Source organism: Crotalus tigris, unplaced genomic scaffold (genome assembly GCF_016545835.1).
Source record: "Crotalus tigris isolate CLP2741 ecotype Arizona unplaced genomic scaffold, ASM1654583v1 scf7180000018371.15429387391:27106975, whole genome shotgun sequence".
In the NCBI taxonomy this organism is placed as follows: Eukaryota; Metazoa; Chordata; class Lepidosauria; order Squamata; family Viperidae; genus Crotalus; species Crotalus tigris.
Window position 1 is genome coordinate 5,710,923 of NW_024096970.1, and position 21,522 is coordinate 5,732,444.

At 46.3% G+C, this 21,522-nt stretch overlaps 1 protein-coding gene across 1 annotated transcript in view; it reads left to right on the plus strand.

Moving 5' to 3' along the window:
- The window catches only part of B4GALT5 (beta-1,4-galactosyltransferase 5), an 86,295-nt gene that overhangs the window by 34,640 nt on the left and 30,133 nt on the right, over positions 1–21,522 (plus strand). Inside the window, exon 2 of the mRNA XM_039351229.1 lies at positions 7,682–7,816. Coding sequence (XP_039207163.1) covers positions 7,682–7,816 — 135 coding nt within the window. The remainder of the gene's footprint in view (positions 1–7,681; positions 7,817–21,522) is intronic.

Genomic DNA, 21,522 nt, shown 5'->3' on the forward strand with positions numbered 1-21,522 from the left:
CAATAGCTTGGGCTACCAGGGCGTCTACCTCCGCGTCCTTTTTCACCAGAGCCACACTTTGTTGGCTCCGTGAGCTACAGGGCCGGGTTCCCATGGAAGATATACGCACTCATCAGGAACTCAGCAAAATGGTAGCGGCCACGGAATATGCCTCGGACGCAACACTGTTAGCGACCAAGTTTTCAGCCAAGGCAATGGCGGCAAACAACACGAGCAGGCGCATCCTCTGGCTAAAGAACTGGCAGGCGGATACCAAATCCAAGTGGAAATTGGCTTCGGCTCCGTACCAAGGGGCAAAGCTGTTTGGTGAGGCACTAACGCCATACCTGACAGAGAACAAGGACAAGCGCAAGGTCCTTAAACACAGGCTTAAAAGGCAGGACAAGAGACCCGGCTCCTGGGGAAGGAAACAATCCTTTCGTACGGAAGCCAGGGTCAACTACTTTCAAAATTCCCAACCCTTCCAAGCTAGACAGGATAGGGAAAGACAGGGGGACAGACAGAACACAAGACATAGGCACACGCAGGGAAGACGGCCCTTTCGGGGGAACAACCGCCCCTTCCGCCGTACCAGATGACTCCCACCCAGACCTTCCCATAGGGGCAGACTAGCAGGGTTTGCTCCCCAGTGGGAAGAGACCACCATGGACGTATGGGTCAGGAACACCATACGTCACGGTCTATCTCTAGAATTTCTCTCAAAGCCCCCGAACCGCTTCCGCCCGTGCCCCTGTCCCACAAACCCAACAAAGAGAAGGCTCATGAACGAGGCCGTTCAGCACCTTCTAAACATCCGGGCCGTAGAGCCGGTGCCTATGAACCAGAGAGACCAGGGGTTTTATTCTATCCTCTTCGTGGTCCCAAAACCCTCGGGGGGTTGGAGAGCCGTTTTGGATTTGAAAAGGCTAAATTTCTACATAAAATACCGCAAATTCAAAATGCAGACACTACGATCCATCCTTGGAAGCGTAAGGAAAGGGGATTTTCTGGCATCGATCGACCTCACGGAGGCATACTTGCACATCCCTATCTCTCTGGCTCACCGCCGCTTTCTACGGTTGGCCTACAGGGGGCACCATTTTCAATACAGGGCACTTCCATTCGGCCTGTCATCAGCGCCCAGGGTGTTCACCAAGATTCTGGCGGTTCTGGCAGCACAACTAAGAAACGTACCAGTCAGAGTCCAGTGCTACCTGGACGATATTCTAATCCAGTCATCGTCCGCCCAGCAGTCTCGGGCGGACCTAAAGTTAGTGAGAAAAATGCTGCAGGACCACGGCTTCTCGGTGAACTTTCCAAAGAGCCATCTAACCCCAACTACGAGAATACTCCACCTGGGAGCGGTCATAGACACAAAGGAATGCAAGGTGTACCTATCACAGGAACGCCTCAGCAGCATAAAGAAAGCCGTAAAACAGGTAAGCCGCGGTCAGTCAGTGACGCTGGTCTGCCTCTCCCAGCTGCTAGGGAAGATGATATCGACCATAGCAATAGTTCCTTGGGCAAGGCTGCACTCAAGAGAACTGCAATGGTTCATGCTCCCGTTTCAGAGACAACAAATCAATGCATCCCGGAAGAGGGTAGGCATACCTCTGAGAGTACGACACTCCCTCAGGTGGTGGCTATCTCCAGCTCTCCTCAGGGGGTCCCCCTTCAGGGAACCAGACAGAGTAGTAGTCACAACAGATGCGAGCTTTTTCGGCTGGGGAGGCCACTTGGGGACCAAGTGGACACAGGGCCGCTGGTCAGCGGTGGATCTCCGACACAACATAAACTGGCTCGAGCTGCGGGCTATTCACCTAGCGTGAAGGCATTTTCACAGCAGCATAAAAGGCAGGCACGTACTGGTCCTGACGGACAACGTGACAGCCAAGGCCCACATAAACCGTCAGGTGGGCACACACTCTCGCTCGCTCTCGGCCGAGGCCCTCCTACTGGGGGCCTGGGCGGAACAAAATCTGGCCTCCATAAAGGCCGACCACATATCGGGGGAGGCAAACATCCAAGCAGATCTTTTGAGCAGATCAACAATAGATCACTCGGAGTGGCAACTACACCCGAGGATCTTCAGGGAGGTCTGTCACCGCTTCGGGCTTCCCCAGGTGGACCTTTTTGCCTCTCCTTCTAATGCCCACCTAACTCGCTTCTTCTCCCGATTCCCATCCAAGGGAGCAGAGCAGACGGACGCGTTACGGAGCCCATGGCCAAGGGGGCTCCTGTACGCGTTTCCACCCTTACCTCTCCTTCCGGCGGTAGTACGCAAGATTCTGCGGGAAAGGGCCCAGGTAATCCTTGTGGCCCCTTATTGGCCAAGGAGACCTTGGTTCGCAGACTTGAGGAGTCTCTCCCGCATGAATCCATGGCGGATTCCTCCGGAGAGGATCTCCCTCAAGCAGGGGGAGATCTCCCACCCAGAGCCACAATGGCTACAACTAGCCGGCTGGCTCTTGAACGGTCAATTTTAGCCAAGGGGGCTTGCTCACAGGGTGTAATTAGGGTCATACAGGCATCAAGGCGCCCCTCCACGAACCGTATCTACGAGGCCACGTGGAGAAGCTTCCAATCATGGTGCTCTAAACAGGAATTGTTACTCGAAGGGATCACAATTCCCAAGATCCTAGAATTTTTACTAGATGGCCTAGAGAGGGACCTCTCGCCAAACACACTGCGCAGGCAAATTGCCGCCCTCTCAACTATACTTTCTGCCAGCCCCGGTGAATCCTTGGGCAAGCATCCCTTAATACTATCCTTCCTCAAGGGGGCTGCAAACATCAGACCGCCAACCGTGCACAGGTATCCATCGTGGGAACTACCACGAGTACTACAAGCTCTTACCAGAGCGCCCTTCGAACCACTCAAAACATGTGACATTCGCTATCTGACCAATAAGGTAGCATTCTTGGTAGCCATCACGTCAGCTCGGCGGATATCCGAGTTAGCTTCTCTCTCAATGAGGAAGGACCTGTGCCATTTTCACAGGGACAAGGTAGTCCTAAGAATAGACCCTTCATTCATTCCAAAGGTCAACTCCCTTTTTCACAGATCACAGTAAATAGTCCTACCAGACTTCTGTCCAAACCCAGCTCATCCCCTGGAGCAACAATGGCACACCTTGGACGTACGCAGGGCACTAAGACATTACATTTCACGCACAGCGGAATTCCGACGCTCGGAAGCGCTTTTCATATCCTTCACCCCTGCTACTAGGGGCCGGAAGGTCTCGTCCTCTACCATCGGTAGGTGGATTAGGGCATGCATCACGGGGGCATACCAGGCGGAGTCCTTGCAAGTCCCCAAGCATATCACGGCCCATTCCACAAGGAGTGCTGCCACCTCAGCAGCATGGGCCATGCAGGCTTCTATTGAAGAGGTATGCAGGGCAGCCACTTGGGCCTCGCCCTCTCCATTCATTCGTCATTACAAAATCGACAGGTACTCCTCTGCAGAGGCCTCCTTCGGTAGGAGGGTTCTCCAGCAGGTGCTAGACCAAAGTTGCACACGTGACCAGTCTATTCCCCAACCCAAGGGACAATAGGCTTTGGTATGTCCCACTGCGTGGATTATCCATCTCCAGTGCTGGAGAAGGGGCGTTGACTTACCTGAACGCCTTTTCTCAGCACGGAGATGGATAATCCACACCCACCCTTATAGACTAGAATAATAGGGTATATTTAGTGGAGCCAAAACGTCTTACTGTCAGTCAATGGCTGCGCTCGAGTCAAGACTGGAGGATCATGATCCAAGACGGGGCGTGGCAACTTTGGCTGACTGATCTGATTGGCCAGGAATACAGTCTCAACCCACTGCGTGGATTATCCATCTCCGTGCTGAGAAAAGGCGTTCAGGTAAGTCAACGCCCCTTCTGATAGTTGCCATCTTAGCATTATTCTAGCCATTTCTAGGAAACATTTTTTTAGTTTGAAAATCTGAAATAAGTAATGGTTCACATATATGGTTTTAAACAAAATTCTAAATAAATGAGTTTTTAGCATACCAACATTATACCAGCAGAATTAATTCCACCAACTAGAGAGTTAATGGACTTAGTTTAAGTGGATAGTGCTGCACATATAATTAAAAAATGAGTTTACTGGCTTGCTTGAAAAAATTCTACATTCTGAAAAATAATTAGATATTCAAAACCAAGGAAGCTTGCTTTGTGCATGTTCATCCTTTACGAAGTGTAGAAGTTAATGTTTGCCTTTTTTCCATAAGCTCTTCCTCCAATTTGCCATGCTAGCCTTCAAAGTAGTAACTTTTATTTTTTCCTCTCCAATTTTAATCATAATTGTATAAACAAGAATAAGAACTTCACCCAATTTTGTATGCAAGAGATTTCTATTTTTTAAATGGCTTCTAGGTAAAATGGTTTTGAAGCTGAGAAGAGCTTTGTAAGAGAGTGGATGTTTGCCTCTTAAGAATAAATAACCCATTAACTATGGATACAGATTTGAGATGCCTCAAATACCTGTTTGAATAGTAGTAATCCAAAATAAGTAGAGACAGTATTTTGCCTATTGCCAGATGAGCATCCAGGCAGATAAGGATGATTTGGCCAAATCACTTCCTTATTGTTGGGTACTTACCATCTCTATATTTAGGGTTTTAGAACAGATGGACTCAGATATATATTGGTGTATGGCTGAAAGTTTATATCTGTAAGAACGAGTATGCTGTTACGGGTTCTAATGTTAGAAAGATTTTAACTGACCTAGAATCATTTTAAAATGAAAATTACATATTGGATCGACAGATTGTTACATAGAAAGTCATATTACTACCTATTCAGAGATTTTTTACTGGAAAGAGACCGGCAGTCCTCCAGTTTGAAAGGCCAGGTGCAGTTTGCCACATTTGCTGAAATCTTGCAGATTTATTTGATGATACCTTGGCAACAGTAGCTCACAAAAATGTTTCTGAGAATTGATTGTGTTCTGCTGTTCTTTAAAAATGAATAACAAAATCAAAGGGAGACTAGTCTTGCAGTTTGACTTTGATAATGTTCAGATACTTGGTGTTCTTGATAGTTTTTAGGCCAGTGTGTTGTATTTCTTGTTATTTAAAGAACAGCCTTTCAGCATGTATCTGAAGTAGATTAAAGTAGAAGAAACCATCATCAAGTGTTCAGACATAATATATGAAATGTGTATTTTCCGATTCAGGTTTTATCTAGGTTTCATTTAGTTAAAGAACCTTAATAGAAATGGCGCATCTCTTAATTACTTCCATCTCAATGTCATGTCTCAGTGTGATAAATTTATTTTATTGAATTGTAACTTTTTAAATAGTTGGCAATTTAGAAGTGAATGAGAGCTAGATTGAATTAAAATGTTTATATAATTTTGTGCAGAACAATATAGGAAGATAAAGATGCTGTTTTGCTAGTGGCTTCAGGCTTCTTAACGTCTGGATTTGAAATCTTTTTGGAATCCCTTTTTGTGAAATAAGAAAAGAACATAACCGTAAGCATTTAGTTAGGGAATCATTTTAATTTTGATACTTCTGGCTTTTTCAAGTTGTCACATATATATTAGAGTTGCAGAAAGTGTTTAAACCTAGTTTTAACGTATAGAAATGTCCAACAAACAGTAATAGCTGAAGACTGAGAGCAAAATGAATACATTACAAAGTTAGATGACGATGATGATGATGATGATGATGATGATGTTATCCATTCAATCAGTCTGACTCTTCACGATTCTATGGACCAGGTCTCTTCACATCTTTGGATCTTGCACTACTTCTTTTGAGTTTTTCTATCCTCTGGCTTGTGTCAGCTTTCATGGTGTCTGTCCAGCCACCGTGTTCTTTGACAGCCTGGTTTCCTTTTTTTTTCCTACCGCTAATTCTTCCAAACATAATTGTTTTTTCCAGTGAATTTCCCTGCATGACATGGCCAAAGTAAGTCAGACTCAGTTTCATGATTTTGCCTTCTTGTTACATGTCCGGTGTTACGGGCTCAAGTATTTGCTTGTTAGTCATCTTTGCTGTCCAAGGAACAAAATTATATAATGTATAATTATATAATTGTCTTGTGAACACACATTCATTTCTCTTGTGAAACATCTCTCTTAAATTGCCACAGAGCATGTATTGAAGGGCTTCCCTAGGAAAGGGGTGGGAGGATCCATCTGGCATTGATTTAAGACAGGACATATTTTATGAGGGATGGCTTGCTCATAATCCTGTTTTTTACGTCAAGAAACCTTGAAGACTCTTTCTTAGAAAGAGCAGGTAGAAACAATGTCTCATGTTTGTAATGTGAGCTAGATTATAGTTTTGAGTTTCTAATTATAATATTTAAAGTGACCTTTTGCTGACCTGTCAAAGCTCAAAACACCACAGGGTTCTCTGTAGCCATGGATCTCTTGCATAGAATTGTCTTTTTGTTTTGCTTAATGTAGTTACTGTTTATATAATGTCAGTGTAAGAATTGCAATATTTAGTTTTTTTTCTGAATTGGGTTTTCTTTACTTTAGAAAATGTAATTGAATATAAGAGCAGTAGTTCAAATAGTCCAACTTTAGTTCTGTCTGTACAAATAAGCTGATAAATATTAAGGTTTAGATGCTGATACCAGCATATGTCAATCTTTATTGCCAAGCATAACAAGCTCCTGACATGCATCAGGTTGTTGAACCAAATAACTGAGTTCAGTTTCCTATATTCTTCCTTCTCTGTGCTCTGACTTCTTTTCAGTATTTTGATCTTGTTTAAGTTCTTTTTTCTCTAGCCCTCTGTTAATATTTTTACCACCTTATCCTCTTTTATGCTCAATAATCATTTCTTAGAACTTCAATAATAATTTTCCAGAAAGAGTTCTAACTTCAAAATGGGCATCTTTCAAGATCACAATGCTTATTTATAATTTAAGTGAGTATTATTTCTAGAAAGATTTAAGCAGTGTGCAGTTTGAGTTCAAAAGAGTTAAAACTTAACATACTTAGTGCATGTTCATAATTATCAAGTTAATACTAATGTGTTCATGCTAATAGCCCACCCTCCCCAAATGTGATTGCTTTTATATTTGCTGTTGCACTTTTTAAATATATCCAAACTGGAAGTTGATAAAAAGATTGCTTTTGTAAAATTTTGATTAGCTTATTAAAATAAAAGTTATTGTCTCTTTGGATTTCAGAAGTAATCAATGGAAATTTTAAGGTAGAGGATTGAAGCAGCAATATCAGTTGTGTTAAGTAGGGGATGAATGGACTTCATATGCAAAGGGTAACTATTGTTTAAAAAATAATTTGTACTCTTACATTCATAAGAACTTACCAGCTGTAATGGTTGGGATGCTTGATCATGATTAGGATAGCTTAAGTTCATGCCCTTCAACTATGGAAAGTCACTAATAAATTTAGATTAATTAGTGCACATCAGCTCAAACTAACTCACAGATTTGGGTTATAAGATTAAATAAACAGGAGGAGAAAAGATGGGATCTAAATATAACAAAATAATGTGTATGTTTCTTAGTATTCTTTTGTTCTACGATGATTTGGAATACAAATTTCTACAATTGTATTACTAGAAAATAAGTAAATATATTGATTTTAAAGTTATTTTAAATTATTTAAATTGCACGATAACTTTATAAAATATTGGTAAAAAAGAAGGGCTCAGAATTCATTCCCTTTTTCAGAAAGCTATAACTAGTCTTATCTTTGTTTTGTTGCAGTGAACACCTACCTCTTCATGGTGCAAGCCCAAGGTATCATGATACGTGAAAATATGAGAACGATAGGAGCCCAGGTTTATGAACAGGTGGTCCGCAGTGCCTATGCCAAGAGGAACAGCACTGGAAATGACTCTGGTATGTTTTGAGAAAGTGGGTAAATAAGGACTTGAGGGCCTTTCGGAATATCAAAAGGGAGGGAGGTAATGTAAATTTGGAGGAAAGGTTGTTTAATAAGCTAGGTGCCATGACAGAGAAGGCAAATCTCCTGGGAACTATCAAATGCAGTTCTCCAGCTGGTGGAATCCGCAACATGACCTCGCTGCCAGGACTAATGGGACAGGCTGATATAACTAGGGAGAGGCAGTCCGTCATATATCCCAGTTCTATGTCATGAAGTGAAACCAGTGGACCCCCAAATCCAAAGCACTCAGTCCTACCAGTGTCAGCTGAAGCCTGTTGTTCCTCGTCCAGACCCTAGCAGCCTCCAAGCATAAGAATAAGACATTCATGCCGAGGTGGCACAGCAGTTAGAGTGCAGTACTGCAGGCCACTTTAGCTGACTGTGTTCAGCAGGTCAGCGGTTCAAATCTCACTGGCTCAAGGTTGACTCAGCCTTCCATCCTTCCGGGGTAGGTAAAATGAGGACCCAGATTGTTGGGGACAATGTAAATATATATACATTGCTTACTGGTGTACACCGCTTAGAGAGTGCTTGCACTTAAAGCGGTATATAAGTCTCATAAATAAATAAATGCCATCATCTTATTCACTAAAGATGGGGATATATATTTGAGCATGTCAGAATGCCGATGATACCTCACCCCATAGCAACAAATGAGTTCACACAGGGATCTCATGTAGGTGATAAGAAGGAAAGGACAAAGCACCAAATCCTGGGATTGGTGATTGGTCCACCCCAATCATCACTAAGTGGTGGTGGAATTGGTCATAAAGGACCAAACAATCCATTTCCAATCCTCTCAGCAGATCCAGAAGGATATCATGGTCAATGGTATTGAAAGCCATTAAGAGCTCCAGTATGACAAGGATGGATGCACTACCCCCATCCTGTCCATTCCAGAGGCCATCCAAAAGCACAACCAATGCCATTTCTGTCCTGTAGGTTCTGAATTCTGATTGATAAGGATCTTGACACATAGCCAAATGTCTTTGAAAATTACTTTAAAAGTAGTAGTGCAGCTGAAAAACCAAAGTGGAAGACACTATTTCTTCGAAAATTAACACTGGCTTCATTATTCCTCAGCTATTTAATAAGAACAGCAAAAGTCCTGGTTTGTTCAGCATTTTCTCTCTTTTCAACTGGCTTAGATGGTAATAATAATAATAGTAAAGTTGGAAGGGACCTTGGAGGTCATCTAGTCCAACCCCCTGCTCAAGCAGGAAACCCTATACCATTTTGGACAAATGGCTGTCCAGTCTCTTCTTAAAAACCTCCAGTGTTGGAGCATTCACCGCTTCTGGAGGCAGGTTGTTCCACTGGTTAATTGTACTAACTGTCAGGAAGTTCCTCCTTAGTTCTAGGTTGCTTCTCTCCTTGCTTAGTTTCCACCTGTAACTTGTCCTGCCTTCAGGCGCCTTGGAAAATAGCTTGACACCTTCTTCTTTGTGGCAGCCCCTGGAACGCTGCTATCATGTCCCCCCTCGTCCTTCTCTTCATTAAACTAGACATACCCAATTCCAGCAACCGTTCCTTATATGCTTTAGCCTCCAGTCCCCTAATCATCGTTGTTGCTCTTCTCTGTACTCTTTCTAGAGTCTCAACATCTTTTTTACATCGCGGTGATCAAAACTGGATACAGTATTCCAAGTGTGGCCTTACCAAGGCATTGTAAAGTGGTGTTAACACTTCAAGTGATCTTGATTCTGTCCCTCTGTTAATGCAGCCTAGCACTGTGTTGGCCTTTTTGGCAGCTGCAGCACACTGCTGGCTCATATTTAGGTGATTGTCCATTAGGACTCCGAGGTCCCTCTCACAGTTACTACTATTGAGCAAGGTACCCCCTATACTATACTTGTACATTTGGTTTTTCTTGCTTAAATGTAGAACCTTGCTTTTTTCACCATTGAATTTCATTTTGTTAGATAGCGCCCAGTGTTCAAGTCTGTCCAGATCCTCCTGTATCTTAAGCCTGTCTTCTGGACACGTCAGGTGACGCGAGTTTGACACCCATCTCCTATGTTTACTCTGGACATCTCATTGTATTTAGAGGGCTATGCTGCCTCTGAACTCATTCACCAACCACCTTCTTTGTTTTTACATGTAATTTTCTCATGAAAATCAGCATATTGTCACATGAACATTCACTGGCTCATTCATAAGAAAGCCACAATAATTTCATTAGAAATGAAATACTAAAATTAAAAAATAAGCATTCTGAGTAATATGTTTTATATCAAGGAAATTCATGAGTTAAAATTCTAGTTGTCTAAAATATGCATTATTCAGATCTATACAAAGTGTAGCTATCATACAAATTAAAATAAAAAAACAGAAAAAAGGAATTAGTGGTTTGTTATTGATAAGAATATATATGTAAGTACAATAAATTTGCTAATATAGATACTAATGGAGTGCCTTTTATTGTCTAATTTCAGTTTCATATTGGCCTCCTTCACGGTGAAATATGAGCATACTGCTACAATTATTAGACATTCTGATAGTTGAACTCTTTACACTGTGACCTTGGAAAAAATAGAGGACAATCTAAATTTTGGAGAAACTAATTAGAATCTTTTTATTTTACTTTAGTTTGCATGTCTTCAAGGCTTCATATGTTAGGTTAGAACAAGAAAAATATTCATCTTCAGTGTTAGGAAATATACTTATCACACAAGGGTAAACAGTGCCCCAGGGCTCTGTTCTGGGCCCAGTACTCTTCAACATCTTCATCAACGACTTGGATGAAGGGATAGATGGGGAACTCATCAAATTTGCAGACGACACCAAGCTGGCAGGAATAGCCAACACTCCAGAAGACAGGCTTCAGATACAGAGGGATCTGGACAGACTTGAACACTGGGCACTAACTAACCAAAATGAAATTCAATGGGAAAAAACAAGGTTCTACTTTATGCAAGAAAAACCCAAATGCACAAGTACAGCATAGGTGGCACCATGCTCAATAGTAGTAACTGTGAGAGGGACCTCGGAGTCCTAGTAGACAATCACCTAAATATGAGCCAGCAGTGTGCTGCAGCTGCCAAAAAGGCCCACACAGTGCTAGGCTGCATTAACAGAGGGATAGAATCAAGATCACGTGAAGTATTAATACCACTCTTTAATGCCTTGGTAAGGCCACACTTGGAATACTGCATCCAGTTTTGGTCACAACGATGTAAAAAAGATGTTGAGACTCTAGAAAGAGTACAGAGAAGAGCAACAAAGATGATTAGGGGACTGGAGGCTAAAACATATAAGGAACGGTTGCTAGAATTGGTATGTCTAGTTTAACGAAGAGAAGGACAAGGGGGGACATGATAGCAGTATTCCAATATCTCAGGGGCTGCCATAAAGAAGAGGAATTAAGCTATTTTCCAAAGCACCTGAAGGCAGGACAAGAAGCAACGGGTGGAAACTAATCAAGGAGAGAAGCAACCTAGAACTAAGGAGAAACTTCCTGACAGTGAGAACAATTAATCAGTGGAACAGCTTGCCTCCAGAAGCAGTAAATGCTCCAACACTGGAAGTTTTTAAGTAGAGACTGGACAGCCATTTGTCCGAAATGGTGTAGGGTTTCCTGCCCGAGCAGGGGGTTGGACTAGATGACCTCCAAGGTCCCTTCCAACTTTACTATTATTATTATTATTATTATTAAGGCATTTTAAAAACTGTTATGTAAATAACTGCAGCTAGCTGGAACATTTGTCATGAACAACAACTTAGAGCCAGGCTTTCCCTATGGCTTCCCTGGGTCATTGGAATTCTCTTCTTTCTGAAACGAAGAGCATTTTATGTTTTGGAAGCAGGTGAAGACCATTCTGTTTTGTTTGGTCTTCAGCTGATAGATTGAAGTTGTTGAAAAGATAAACATTCCTGTTAGTTTTGACTTGATACCTGTTACTCCTTTTGGTTATTATGTTATTATTTTTATGTTTTACTTGCACAGAGTCTTGCAAAATAATTGGTATATGCCAGTGGTGGCGAACCTATGGCACGGGTGCCAGAGGTGGCACTCAGAGCCCTCTCTATGGGTACATGCGCCGTTGCCCCTGTCCTAGGCCTTCGGCTGGGTTTTATAAAACCTTTTCGCTTTAGGCCTCCGCCGCCGTGTGCAAAAAAAAAAAAGGTTCAATCAGTCTTCAACTTCTCGTGAGGAAAAAAAGATCTTGCAAAGTTGGAATTGACTGATTGAACTTTTTAATCCCACCCAGTCTGCCGTTACCACGCAACCATATCCACCCAATGGGCCACACCCACCCGGCACTTGACGATGCATAAGTGGGTTTTGGGTTGCAGTCTGGGCACTCAGTCTCTAAAAGGTTCACCATCACTGGTATATGCTATTGTAAAATGAAATAAACTAATCATAAATAAAAAGGTGTTATAACATATAAATTAAAATGGGCCCAGATTAAATATCCAGTCAGTGGATATTAGAAATGGGAAATGTGTTGCTGATCCCGAGGAGCAACCTGTATTCTTAAATCAGTGTTAAGTTCTTAACAGTACACTGTAGCTAATGGAAGAGTGAGTAGCTCATTTGTCTGAGTTTCATTTGTGTTCATGCATTATAGAGTCTTTTAAAGATGCAGTCGGAAACGTCAAGAAACAGTTTTGTTATGTTAGATAATTTTGTCTATTTTCAGAATACTGTACAGTACCTGTCCAGGATGTTAGATGGAGTTTTCTTCAGCCCTGTTTGGAAGCATCAGGGATTAAACTTTAAATTCATTGTGCGTGTGGTGTATTAATGAACTTAAAGCTTTTTTTCTAAACAAAAATCTGATTTGAAAGAAGAATGGTTTCTTTATCAAAAGAGATAGGTCAGCTAGTATTTTTATAGCCACTATCAGGTACTTCGCTTGAATTAAGTCTCCATAATTCTCCAGTACAGGAGATGGATAATCCACGGATGGGTTTTCTCTGTCTGCCTGCTCTTGAGACCAAGTAGCCAAAGCTTGACACGCCCCCACTTCCTGTGGAGTCCATTCTTAACGTGGTCTCTGCTCGGAGAAGACTCGTTTTGGCGTGGCTCTCAGCTTATCAGGTTAGACAAGAAATCCATTGATTGATTATCCCTTGATAATTGGCTTCCCCTTCCAAAAAAAAATTGCCACCTATAGGAATTTAACCACAAAATTTTCTGGGGATCAGTCCTGATCTCAAAACTAAAATTAAAATGGGATTGGTGGGGAGGGAAATTTCCCCACAGATATCAGCCAGCCCCAGGGCTCTGGGGGGTGAAAAGGGGGGGAAGAAGGCATCAGCAGAGACTACTTGCTGAACCTTTTCCCCAACCACTAAGTTTTCCTTGGGATCATCCCTGATCCTATATTAAAATTGAAAAAGGGGGTGTGGGGGGGGAAACTCCCCACGGATCCCAGCCAGCCCCAGGGCTCTGGAGGTGGAAAAGGGGGGGGGGGAAGGCATCAGCAGAGACCACTTGCTGAGCTTTTCTCCCCACCTTCCAAGGGATTTTTTCCTCAAATTGGGGGAAAAAATAACAATCTCCAGGTCCGGATTCAAACTTGAATTTGGATCATCGGAGATTCCCTAGCAGCCCAGGGCAACCGCGGGCGCCATTTTAGTTGCCGTTTTCAGACAACAAAGGCAATCCCTGACTGGGATTCCCTTAAAACGTCACAGCGCGCCAAATTTAAATCCCCGGGCACAAGCAGCTTCTGGGAGGGTGCGGAGCTTATCTTCAGAGGGAAACGAAGCACAGGAAGGGAGTAAGCCAACCAAGAAACGGAGGCTAGAGAACCCTCCTGGGATCTGCAAAGCCCTTTTTCAGGGAGAAACGAGCTGTGGCTGCCATCTCTTGCCAGAGAAAGGCAAACCGAGCTTCTCCAGCAGGATGGCTGTAGAGTCCAAATGGATGGGTTCTATGACGGCCTTCCTGCCTGGCAGACTGGGTAAAAACTTCGGCCACACCCCTTCCTTTGGGCGTGACCCCAGTTTTAACTCAGTCTCGAAGCCTGGTAGACGTGCGAGAAGCAGCTCTCAGAACAATAGGAATTTATCCCAAAAGAAAAGGGAAAGAAGCCTCTTCCTTCCATTTGAATGAAAAGCTCTCTGGCAGCTGATAGAACTTAAAAGGCACAGCCAGGATCGGCGGAGTTGTGAGTGGGGCGTCAGGGCGGCTAGCAGGGGAGGCTTGGAATGGGGCCGGATCGCTCGTTGATATCCGGCCCGCCGACCAGCTGTTTGGCGCGGGGATCCCACCGGGTTGTTCGTCGCCCTCCGATCCGACAAACAGCTGAGTGGCCGGCTCGGCTCGGCCGACAGAACTGAGGCGCCGCTCAGCGCGAAACAGCTGAGCCGCGCGGGAAGCGGCAAACTGCGGCGCTGCTCGGCATCGATCAGCTGAGCGGCGCGAAAAGCAGCCCTGACTAGGACAGAGCCTTAACGCTATTTTCCTTCCCTCAGAGGAGAGGCGCAGCCCCTTAAAACCAAAGGAGTCTCCCTCACTACTGAATTCAAAGATCCGCCATTGTTTAAACCGCGTGGCTTCCCGGGCTATCTTTGGGAGGCGTGGCTTCCTCCCATTCGCCATTTTGAACAAGCGGATTCCCGCTGCATTTTCCCTTGGGGTGGGGCTACCACCCGGACTCCTTTTCCCTGCAAGCAAAGAAGGGATCCCTTTAGGTAAGGATCTGAGGTTCCTCAAGAAAATAAGGCAAGAGGAAGGAAGAGGGAAAAGGAAGAGATCCGTTTTGATCGTGGTCTGCTGCTACAGCCACAGACTGGGGGAGAGAGAGATATAAACTGCTCTTGTCTGGACTAGGTGAGGAGGTGAGGAGGAATTTTTTTCCCTGACTGTTCCTATAGTGATCTTTAGTCACTGCCTTGCAGGATCTTCTGTCCAAAGACTCCTGTCTGTCCGGCCATTGTCTGTATAGGCAGAAGAGGGCACAGCCCCAAGCATCTGCATCTGATCTGCGTACCTCATTCCCCCACTCCAGGCATTACCTACTCGGGGTGTCTGGCACAATGGCAGACAATGTCTCGTATTCAGTCACACAGGTCCCTCAATTGTCCCCCCCACAGCAACAACAAAAACGCAGATCTTCTGAGTCAGAGGTGGGGGGGGAAGAAGAAAGCTAAAACAAAGCACCTTTCTCAGAAGGGACAGTCTAAAACGGCTGAGCGAGAGGCTTTGAGGAGACATTTGGCTTTAGAAAGACAAATTAGCAGGGCACAGAGAACCAATGCCAATGGGACAGATTTGGTTTCCCCTGTCCCAGTGGTGGCGCCCAGCACAGAGCCTACTGCCGAGGAAGTGCTCAAGACTTGGTCTCCTCCTGGGGAAACTGAGCAGTTAGATTCCTCCAATCCCTCCTCACCAGCTTCTTCACCCGACCACACTCCAGCGCCTCACTCCAGCGACAAGGCGCGGGAGAACATATGGTCGGCACAATTTCATGCATTCATGCAGGATGCATTCTCCCAGTTCATGGCTTCTAAGGGGCAAGTGGCCTTTCATACACCCCGTAAGGGTCGGGCTAGGCCACCCCCTACCAGTACCTCTGAAACTTCCTCTCAACTGGGAGAGGGTGACTCAGTGGACCTTGACATGTCAGACATGCCCCTCTCGGAGGACGAGGAGACTGCACCTGAGCAGGCGATGAGCTCTGGCCTCTTTAACCCAGCGCTCCTAAAATCACTCCTGATAAAGGCAGTTTCCACAGTCAACCTAACATCAGTACAGGATGAGAAGCCCTCAACAAGCAAGGAGGCCAATCCTCTGTTTGCCAAAAAGGTTCCACAAGATAAGTACATTCCATGTGCGGAGGTCTTTATGACCACGCTGGAGGAACAATGGTCCTCACTTGCAAGCCCACCGGCACCTAACAGCGCGGAAAGGAAGCTTTTCAACCTATCTCCCTCCTTCTCTAACATGTTAGAGGTTCCTGCTGTAGATACCCCCTTAATCTCATTATTTTCTACCTCCGCGATTCCAGGAGACATGGCGGAGGTCTTGAGACCTGAGGAGACGAAATTTGAACACTCCCTCCGGCGTTCCCATATGGCTGCAGCCTGGGCGGCCAGAGCAGCCACTTCATCATCATTCTTCGCGAGGGCCAGTATCATGTGGCTGAGGGAACTGCAAGGCACGGTGCCTCCAGACCAGGTCAGAGTACACCAAACATTGGCCAAGCTCCTCGCGGCCTCGCAATTTGTCTCTGACGCTTCACTGTACGCAACAAAGTATGCGGCTAGATCCATTGCGGCCACAGTGGCCTCATGTAGGCTACTATGGCTCAAAAACTGGAAGACAGACCTGAGGTCCAAATGGCGTCTTTCGACGTCCAAATACAGTGGAGTAGCCTGGACCCACATGTCAGCGAAGGCAGAGACAAGAAAAAAATCCTGGGACATCCATCAAAGAAGTTAGACAGGAGAGGCAGTCAGGACTTCCGGAGACAGGGCTCCCGCCCAGGAAGCCCCTGGGAATGGAGACAGCCCTTTCGATCAGGGCAATCCTGGGACTGGCCCAGAGGCTTACGATCCTTCTACCCCAGACAGGATCGAACCCAGGATCGCCAAAGCCCGGGAGCCAGGGGCCAGTTCCAGTCCAGACGCCCATACAGGGGAGCGGGAGGCAGATCCTTTAAGCGTACCAAGTGACGCCAAACAGGATACTCCCATTGGGGGTCGGTTAGGAAATTTCATCGAGGTCTGGGAGCAGACCACGACCGACGCCTGGGTCCTGGAAACGATCAGGCATGGCCTGACCTTAGACTTCTGTTCTCCCCCACCAAATCGGTTCATCAGATGTCCCATCTCCAGAAGAGCACACAAGACGAGGCTGATAACTTCGGCCATAGCCCACCTCCTGTCAATCCAGGCCAGAGAGAGGGTACCAAAGGAGGAGGAGGGAAGAGGATTTTATTCTATCCTCTTCGTCATCCCAAAGACATCAGGAGGGTGGAGAGCAATCTTGGACCTGAAGGGCCTGAACTATTTCATAAAGTACAGGAGGTTCAAGATGCACTCCTTGAAATCCATCCTAGCCAGCGTCAGGGAAGACGATCTATTATCCTCAATAGATCTCACAGAGGCGTACCTACACATCCCCATTCATCCCAGTTACCGGAAATTCCTCAGATTTACCTACGCGGGTCGACATTACCAATACAGGGCATTACCCTTCGGACTATCATCAGCACCAAGGGTATTCACCAAGATCCTAGCTGTAATAGCGGCCCATCTCAGGTTGATCCTGGTTCGCGTTCAGTTTTATCTGGACGACATCTTGATTCAATCCAGATCTCGGGAGCAAGCAAGGGCAGATCTCGAGACCACGATCCGAACCCTACAGGGGCACGGATTCTCGGTCAATCTAAACAAGAGCCACCTCACTCCCTCAAGGAGACTGCAACACCTGGGCGCGGTGATAGACACGTCACAGTGCAGGGTATACCGTTCCCAGGAGCGACTGATCAGCATATCCAAGCTAATTCACCAAATTCAAAAGATCAGGAGAGTGTCCTTGCTACAACTCTCGAAGCTCCTGGGGAAGAGGATATCTTGCATGGGCATCATCCCATGGGCAAGGCTCCACTCGAGGGAGTTGCAGTGGTTCCTCCTACCCTACCAGAGGAGGAACCTCAGCACCTCCAGCAAGAGGGTGCTGGTACCAGCACAGGTGATGAAATCACTCAAATGGTGGCTATCCCCCACGACACTCAAGGGGAGCATATTCAGGGAACCAAACAGGGTCACACTCACGACAGATGCGAGCCTGTTCGGATGGGGGGCCCACCTGGGAACCCAGATAGCACAGGGCCAGTGGAGACAGAAGGACCTGTCACACAGCATCAACTGGCTAGAGCTCCGGGCCATACACCTGGCCCTCCGTCATTTCTCTCACCTAGTAACGAGGAGGCACGTCCTCGTGCTTACAGACAATGTAGCAGCCAAGGCACATGTAAACAAGGAGGGAGGAACGAGATCAGTGGAACTAATGAAGGAAGCATTGGCGCTGACCCGATGGGCAGAAACCAATGTGAGTTCCATCAGAGCGGAACACATCTCAGGGGAGACAAACACCCAGGCAGACTCCCTGAGCAGAGCCAAGGTGGACCAGTCGGAATGGCGTCTGGACCCGGTTCTCTTCGAGGAGATCTCCTGGAGGTTCGGACAACCGCACCTAGATCTATTTGCCAACCACAAGAACCCACAACTCCCCAGGTTCTTCTCCAGATTCCCGTCCCCGGGATCGGAGGGAACGGATGCTCTCAGGTGCCGGTGGCCGGCGCAACTCCTGTACGCCTTCCCCCCGCTGCCATTAATACCGGCGACCATACGCAAGATGATCCTGGAGGGCGCAGAGATGGTCTGCATTGCCCCTCACTGGCCACGGCGCCCGTGGTTTGCCGACCTCGTGGACCTTACGATATCACCTCCGTGGAGGATTCCCCCGGACAGGGTAAAGCTCAGGCAGGGCAAGCTTGTACACCCAGATCCCCAGTGGCTACATCTAGCCGCTTGGCATTTGAGCGGCAAAGCTTAACTAAACAATCTTATTCGGCAGGGGTGATATCGATCATACAGGCATCACGAAGAGCGTCCACTAATAGGATTTACGACGCTACATGGAAGGGATTTTGTAGGTGGTGCGCTTCGCTTCACCTAGACCCGACCACAGTATCTATCCCTAATATCCTAGATTACCTATTGGAGGGTCTTAATAAGGGCCTGTCAGTCAATACCATCCACAGACAGATATCGGCCCTCTCAACTGTACTCTCCTGCGACAACTTAACTTCTCTAGCACAACATCCAGCGATTAGTGCTTTCTTAAAAGGGGCATCTAACACAAAGCCCCCAGTCATACACAGGTACCCGTCCTGGAACCTGCCTAAGGTCCTTCTAGCCTTGACATCAGCACCCTTCGAGCCTCTTGAAACATGCTCACTCCATCACCTATCACTGAAGGTATCTTTCCTTGTGGCAATCACTTCAGCAAGGAGAATCTCAGAACTTGCAGCACTGTCAGTAAGGAAGGATCTATGTACCTTCTTCAAAGACAGGGTTGTTCTTAGACCAGACCCGACCTTCATTCCGAAGGTAAATAGCATCTTTCACAGATCTCAGGAACTTACGCTTCCTGATTTCTGTCCAAGACCCAAACATAGGCTAGAACACAGATGGCACAAGCTAGACGTGCGGAGAGCGCTGTGTTTCTACGTGAAACGCACCTCGGCTTTCCGAAAGACTGAAGCATTATTTGTGTCCTTTCAACCAGCAACTATGGGAAAGAAGGTATCTCCTTCCCCCATAGGCAGGTGGATCAGAGCCTGCATAGCACAGGCATACGTCTCACAGGATTTGCCAGCACCCACTCAGGTGACTGCCCACTCAACTCGGAGCGCAGCCACATCTGCGGCGTGGCTAACGCAAGCTCCGGTGGACGAGATTTGCAGGGCCGCAACCTGGTCCTCACCTTCGGTTTTCATTCGACATTACCGTTTAGACTCCCTAGCAGCAGCAGACGCGGCTTTTGGCAGAAGATTTCTTCAACAGGTCGTATCTGCTCAGAGTTCGGTAGCCTAGACATTCCCTCCCAGGGGGACATGAGGGCTTTGGTATGTCCCATCCATTTGGACTCTACAGCCATCCTGCTGGAGAAGGGGCGTTGTCTTACCTGAACGTCTTTTCTCAGCAGGATGATGTAGAGTCCAAGCCCACCCAGAGGATAGGTCTAGGCAGGGAGAGAATAACGATATAATAAAGAGCTGCAATGTTAATTCCAACAAAGTTTTAATAAAGAGCTGCAATGTTAATTCCAACAAAGTTTCTCGCCTAAGTTAAAACTGGGGTCACGCCCAAAGGAAGGGGTGTGGCCGAAGTTTTTACCCAGTCTGCCAGGCAGGAAGGCCGTCATAGAACCCATCCATTTGGACTCTACATCATCCTGCTGAGAAAAGGCGTTCAGGTAAGACAACGCCCCTTTACATCATATCTGGAATCACTGATAGAGGCGGAATAGGAGCACACAACCAGCGCTCCACCCCCGATACACACATATAATAATAGGACAAAATATAATAATAATAAAAATAGATACATAATTTTTAAAAATAATAATAATTTAAAAAAAATTTTTTTTTTTTAAGCTAAAAATTAAGCGACTGCAGGGCCAACAGGCCTAAAGACAGAACACACAATATTATCATCATCACCATTATTGTTGTTGTTGTTATTATTATTATTATTTTATTATTGTTGTTCCTATTATTAGTATAATAGTAATAGTATTAATAAGAATAAATTCCGCTCTAGGTGACCGCCATTTGATACCTGCTGTGTATTAAGTTAGGCCTACAGACCCTTTTGAGGTCGCCACTGATATTTTTTGCCTCCCCTTTCCTTTTTCTACTGGTGCACGTTGCCTGGTCACCTAAGGCCTCCGGGCGGAACCCAAAGAGTGGTTCCAAACGTGCCTTCGGTACCTCCCTCAGCTACCGTGACCTGAGCCCAGAGAGAATATTTTTGTTGTGGTCGGGTGATCAGGGGAACAGTCCTGGTACTTGTTCCAATTTCGCTCCCGCCAATACTTGCCTGCCTGAGCGTCTTCTCAGTTTTTCTGGGACTGCTCAAGCGGAATGGAGGGACCCTCGTTGCCTCATCCATGAGCACGACCCCTCCATCTCCCAATTACGGCTGCAACACACCTTCTGACCAGAAGGCGGCAGGCAAGTGCAAAGCGAAGACAAAACACTCGCTCAAGAGGCCCTCCAAGTTGGCGGAAAAGCAAGCCAGCCGTAGGCACCAGGCCCTGGAGAAGGAGTTCTCCAGAGCGCAGAGGCAGGCCCAATTGGAATTGGTTCAAATATCGGCCACCGAGATGGAATTACCATTGGGTCCATCCACATCAACCCAGAGCGCGTGGTCCATTCCAGGAACACCGCAACCACTGGATCCGCCATCTACATCAGCCCAACAAACAACCACGGCGGCAGGCACAACACTGAGTCCAACTCTCCACCTGCGGTCACCACACCCAAAGGTAATGACATAGGGGACATCTGGGCAGATGGACGGCTAGAGGCCCTATTAACCAAAGTGGTGGACAGAGCCCTAGCACAGCGCTCCGCCCACCACGACCAGGGGCCCTCCATCTCAGCCATGCCACACTCGGAACTCCCCTCAGAGTCCTCAGGCATTCAGGAACCCGTCTCCCCGGCCCAGTCCTCCATGAGTGGTTATTCTTCACCACAAGAGGAGGATCAACCTGGGATCTCTATGTCAGAGGATGAGGAACTTCCCCCTGAGCCCCCCTCAGGGGATTATTTAATCCCAACCGCTTCCTCACGATACTACGCAAGGCCACAGCCATTGCGGACATGGGAACGGATCAGTTTTCTCAGCCGCAAGCGACACCGGCCACCACATCCAGACCCGTATTCGTAGAAAAGGTGACAACGCAACACCATATACCTTGCCCCGCCATTTTCCTGAAAGGGATCAAGAAGCCATGGGACTCTCCCGCTTCCTTCCCATCAGTGAGTGGTACGGACAAAAAATTATACAGCACTGCCACAGACCTCAATGAGGCCTTAGAAATTCCTAAAGTAGATGAGCCTGGACCCCCTTGGTCTCCCAGACAGCCATGGCTGGGGACCTAGTGGAGGCCCTTAAGGCAGATGAC